Here is a 6,000-nt window from a genome sequence, read left to right as displayed (position 1 = left end):
AATCCAATTCTTCAAAGAGTTAGACAGAACAATTTGCAAATTCATCTGGAATAACAAAAAACCCAGGATAGCTAAAGCTATCCTCAACAATAAAAGGACTTCAGGGGGAATCACTATCCCTGAACTCAAGCAGTATTACAGAGCAATAGTGATAAAAACTGCATGGTATTGGTACAGAGACAGACAGATAGACCAATGGAATAGAATTGAAGACCCAGAAATGAACCCACACACCTATGGTCACTTGATTTTTGACAAAGGAGCCAAAACCATCCAATGGAAAAAAGATAGCATTTTCAGCAAATGGTGCTGGTTCAACTGGATGGCAACATGTAGAAGAATGCAGATCGATCCATGCTTATCACCCTGTACAAAGCTTAAGTCCAAGTGGATCAAGGACCTCCACATCAAACCAGACACACTCAAACTAATAGAAGAAAAACTAGGGAAGCATCTGGAACACATGGGCACTGGAAAAAATTTCCTGAACAAAACACCAATGGCTTATGCTCTGAGATCAAGAATCGACAAATGGGATCTCATAAAACTGCAAAGCTTCTGTAAGGCAAAGGACACGGTGGTTAGGACAAAATGGCAACCAACAGATTGGGAAAAGATCTTTACCAATCCTACAACAGATAGAGGCCTTATATCCAAAATATACAAAGAACTCAAGAAGTTAGACCGCAGGGAAACAAATAACCCTATTAAAAAATGGGGTTCAGAGCTAAACAAAGAATTCACAGCTGAGGAATGCCGAATGGCTGAGAAACACCTAAAGAAATGTTCAACATCTTTAGTCATAAGGGAAATGCAAATCAAAACAACCCTGAGATTTCACCTCACACCAGTGAGAATGGCTAAGATCAAAAACTCAGGTGACAGCAGATGCTGGCGAGGATGTGGAGAAAGAGGAACACTCCTCCATTGTTGGTGGGATTGCAGACTGGTAAAACCATTCTGGAAATCAGTCTGGAGGTTCCTCAGAAAATTGGACATTGAACTGCCTGAGGATCCAGCTATACCTCTCTTGGGCATATACCCAAAAGATGCCTCAACATATAAAAGAGACACGTGCTCCACTATGTTCATCGCAGCCTTATTTATAATAGCCAGAAAATGGAAAGAACCGAGATGCCCTTCAACAGAGGAATGGATACAGAAAATGTGGTACATCTACACAATGGAATATTACTCAGCTATCAAAAACAACGAGTCTATGAAATTCGTAGGCAAATGGTTGGAACTGGAAAATATCATCCTGAGTGAGCTAACCCAATCACAGAAAGACATACATGGTATGCACTCATTGATAAGTGGCTATTAGCCCAAATGCTTGAATTACCCTAGATCCCTAGAACAAACGAAACTCAAGACGGATGATCAAAATGTGAATGCTTCACTCCTTCTTTAAATGAGGAAAAAGAATACCCTTGGCTGGGAAGGGAGAGGCAAAGATTAAAACAGAGACTGAAGGAACACCCATTCAGAGCCTGCCCCACAGGTGGCCCATACATATACAGTCACCCAATTGGACAGGATGGATGAAGCAAAGAAGTGCAGACCGACAGGAGCCGGATGTAGATCGCTCCTGAGAGACACAGCCAGAATACAGCAAATACAGAGGCGAATGCCAGCAGCAAACCACTGAGCTGAGAATAGGTCCCCCGTTGAAGGAATCAGAGAAAGAACTGGAAGAGCTTGAAGGGGCTCGAGACCCCAAAAGTACAACAATGTCAAGCAACCAGAGCTTCCAGGGACTAAGCCACTACCTAAAGACTATATATGGACTGACCCTGGACTCTGACCCCATAGGTAGCAATGAATATCCTAGTAAGAGCACCAGTGGAAGGGGAAGCCCTGGGTCCTGCTAAGACTGAACCCCCAGTGAACTAGACTATGGGGGGAGGGCGGCAATGGTGGGAGGGTTGGGAGGGGAACACCCATAAGGAAGGGGAGGGGGGAGGGGGATTTTGCCCGGAAACCGGGAAAGGGAATAACACTTGAAATGTATATAAGAAATACTCAAGTTAAAAAAAAAAAAAAACAAACTAGGTAAGGAAAAAAATGTCTCACTGAAAAAAATAAATGCTAAATATAGAGAAAAAAAAAAAAAAAAAAAAGAACAACAATACCAACCAACCAGAGCTCCCAGGGACTAAACCACCATCCAAAGAGTATACATGGACAGACCCATGGTTCCAGCTGCACATGTAGCAGAGGATGGCCTTTTGGGCATCAATGGGATGGTAGGCCCTTGGTCTTGCCAAGGCTTGATGCCCTGTGTAGGGTGATGTCATGGCAGGAAGGTGGGAGGGAGAGTGTGAGTGGTTGGGGGAACACCCCCCATAGAAGCAAGTGGAGTGTTTATGGAGATAGGGTGTTTATGGAGGGGAAACCAGGGAGGGGATAACATTTGAAATGTAAATAAAAAATATCCAATAAAAAAAATAACAGAAGCCAACGTGAGAAGAAACAGCTGAACAATTGGTAGTCTCTTCCTTGGGGAGAGGACAGTATGAGGGTTGAGTAAGGAAGAGCCATTTTTCATAGTTAAAGTCTTACTCTGACTTTAAACTATGTATATGTTCAATAAAATATAAACTCTAAGATAAAAAGATGTATATAATATTAAAAACAGAGAAACAAGTGTTGACAAAGATAGAAATTAAAAATCCTTGTTCAGTGCTAAGAGGTCAGATCACACAGTCATTGTGGCAAACAGTGGGTGCTTACTCATAATTAAAGAGAATTATCACATGTAGTTCAGTGCTGTCCAGTAGTGCTTTCCTAAGGATATCCCAACGGAATTGCAAATTGATACTCACAGACTTTCCAAACATGGTCATGGTGCCAGTACCCATAAAGTAGAAACAATGCTCCCACCTGCCAGTGGATAAGCAAAGCATGGGTCTGGATGATAGTGGGGGGTCATTTGGCAGTGAGGGGGATGAAGTAATGACGCTGCAAAGCAATACAAGGCTGTGCCTATGATAAAGTAGGCATAGAACTAGGAAACAATATGCCAGACAAGATTCTCAGACATGAAATGGCACATGCTTTATTTCAAGTTATAGGAAATATCTACAACAGGCAAACTCATAAAATCAGAAAGCAATGGGGTTATTGCCAGGACCCAGGGAGAGAAATAGTTGTGTCTGTTTAATGGAGTTTGGGTGAAGAAAATGTTTTGAAACTAGACAGATGAGGTCATTGTCCAACAGTGAGATATATTAAATGCCACTGAAGTGTGTGTTTCACTTTATGATATATAAATTTTATCCCAGGTATAAAAAATTTTTAAAATTTTATGTGTATGGATGTTTGCATGTTTATGTGCCACATGCATGCCTGTTCTTGGAGGAAGCCAGAAGACGGTATTGGATCCTGTACAAAGGGAGTTACAGATGGTTATGAACTGTTCCAGTGGCTGCTGGGAATCAAATCTGGTTCTCTGGAAGAGCAGCAGTGCATTCGACTTCTGAATCATCTGCCCAGACCTTATCCCAAATAAGTAAAAGTAAAATTGAGGGAACAAATCGAAATAACTGTTTAAAAAATCGTACAGTCATATGGTATCCATTCCTTACTGTCTATCTTCAGAGAATACAATCAGGGCAGTCATAGTAGGACAGCTCTGACAAAATAGGGAAGAATTTTCTACCATGGCTGTTAAGCAGTGGAAAGGGCTGTCTTTAAAGGAAGTGAGATTACTCTTTACTGAAAAAGTAGAGGAAGAGCTCCCAGGGAAGTTACCAGGAAATTTTCTATATGAGGTGTGGCAGGCTGTTTTGTTTGCTTTAATTATTTTTAAAATTTACCTAGCTTTCATCATTGCAGGTAAGCAGTTTCTGTCTGACTAGAAACTGATTACAAAGGAGGTCCTGAGTTAAAGTACCCCTTCACTTTCAATTCTTCTAGCATAGCCTAACCCTCTCAGACTTGCTGAAAGGTCTGTCTGTTTGCTGTCAATAAAGCTTAATGGTAGAAGGCTTGCTTAACATGTATGAGGCCCTGAGTACAATTTCCAACACGGAAGCAGGAAAGGGAACGCTGGCCCAGAAAAGAGAACTAGTCAATCAGAGCAGCTGAGATGGTGAGCCTTTGAACTCTTTAGTTCACAGCTCCAATCACTCGCTTTCTGCTGGTCTTTGGCAGAGGGTGTGTGCTGCACTAAGTATTGTAGACAACGTACAACGTATAATATATTAAGGATCAAAGCCTCAGAATGATGGCCTCACAAAGATCATTTCTAAACCACAGGTTCTGAAAACTTCAGTCTTAGTTCAAATATACATTCTACTACTAAAATTTTATGACCATTAAGAAGTAACAAAGTAAAAAAAAAGTGACGAAGTAAACTCATCCAAGTGTGTCAGCCAAATTAGAAAACATCAGTAGGATATATTTCTTAAAAACGCAGTCGACTTGAATAATCTCTAGACTGGACGAAGAGCCCTATGAATTCATTCTGTTGCGTTTGCAGCAGAGCAATTTTAAGTTAACACCTGCTTCAGCTTGAAAAGCCCTGAGACAGAAAAAGGCAGTGAAAGTCAGACGGGCGGGGCTCCCCCGGGAGAGACCGGCCCATTTCAGGAGGATCCCGGGGATGCCCCGGTTCCTAGGTGGAATAACTCCCTGGGGCACTCAGAGGAAAGCCCAAGCTGACCGCCCCCAGCCCAGGCAGTCCTGAAACCAGAGGCGCCTCTGAAGATTGCGCAAGTCTTTCCCTCCCCCGCTTGCTCGGTGGCATGTTTCTAAAATTCCCATCTGCACAACATAAACAGGAAACGTGCAGCAAAAAGTCTTGGCGGTGCAAATTCCAAGCTTCCAGCCGAGGGCGGGAGAATCTCATCCGTGCTGCCGGTGGCAGCAAACAGCAGCAAAGAACAAACTTTCCAAGTGACCCCGCGCCCCTCCAAGCCCTTTTCCCCAACTGCAAAAGGGAGATGGCGGAAGAAAGGACCCCTGCTCCAGGAAAATAAAGAACAGGGGGTGGGGGTGGGGGTGGGGGGCGTTGTGGGAGCAGCCGGGCCTCTAAGCGCTCGGCTTCGGTGGTGGCGCGTGGCAAGGCCGCGCCCGGCCGCCCACTTCCAGAACCGCGTGTCCGAGCGGCCTCCGGGCGCCGCGTGGGTTCGCGAACGCCGGGAACCCGGTCCTCGAGCCCTCTCGGGTGGGGCGGGGGAGGGGCGGGCGCGAGGCGCGGCGCAGGCGCAGTGCGCGCCTCGGTTGTCAAACATGGCTGAAGCGCCGCTGCTACCGCTACAGCCGCCGAAGGGAAAATGCTGAGCTCGCCCGGGACGGGTGGGTGGCGGCGGCGAGGGCGGCGACGGGAACCCGCTTCCCGGGCGCGGCGGCGGCGGTCATGGCCCGGTTGGCCGACTACTTCATTGTGGTAGGCTACGACCACGAGAAGCCAGGTAAGGGTGTGGGGCGGGCGCCGCCCCCGGGCTTCGCCTCCGCCCCCGGCAGCCGTCCAGTGGGCTCGGCGGGGCCGGGCGTCGAGGCTGGGAGGCGGGGAGGCGGGAGGGCCGGGTCCCGCGGCGGTGGAGCGGCGGGTCGACTGGTGTCGGCCTTCGCGGCTCTGCGGAGCCTAGCTGCAGTGGGCGTGTGTGAGGGGACTGTCGGACAGCGGTCGCCGGGCTAGGCCGCGGCGGTGCGGCCGGGGACTGGCCGGCTGGGCAGGTGGCGAGCCTGCCCTCACGCCGCCACGCGCTTCTGTGGAGGCGGCTGGCACCCGGGGCCGCGCCCTCGTGCCAGTAGGGTTTGGAGGGCGGGAGCACACTGTACAAGGTTCCTAGGGATACACTGTGTCCTGCATCCTGAATAAAAGTGACGCTGGGGGCAGTCCTCCTGGAAAGGAAGTGCAGAGAGTCCAGCGCTGCCTCCCGCCCTCCAGCCCTCGGGGGGAGGGGGGGAGGGGAGGCTTGGACATCCCGGCCGAACGCCTGGCACTTGGAAAGGCCAAAGGATCCCACCCAGCACTTTGAAACATTTCTA

At 47.7% G+C, this 6,000-nt stretch overlaps 1 protein-coding gene across 10 annotated transcripts in view; it reads left to right on the top strand.

Annotated features, from left to right (window-relative positions):
- Positions 1 to 5,215: 5,215 nt before the first annotated feature.
- Sbf2 (SET binding factor 2) overlaps positions 5,216 to 6,000 on the top strand; it is a 368,489-nt gene continuing 367,704 nt past the window's right edge. For all 10 annotated transcript variants that reach the window (XM_087592570.1, XM_087592563.1, XM_087592543.1 and 7 more), the window contains 1 exon segment: positions 5,216 to 5,420. In XM_087592570.1, coding sequence (XP_087448696.1) covers positions 5,366 to 5,420 — 55 coding nt within the window. In that variant the 5' untranslated portion in view covers positions 5,216 to 5,365.

This window comes from Rattus norvegicus, chromosome 1 (assembly GCF_021556685.1).
Source record: "Rattus norvegicus strain SHRSP/BbbUtx chromosome 1, alternate assembly SHRSP_T2T, whole genome shotgun sequence".
NCBI lineage: Eukaryota > Metazoa > Chordata > Mammalia > Rodentia > Muridae > Rattus > Rattus norvegicus.
This window is presented reverse-complemented; position numbering and strand designations above follow the sequence as displayed.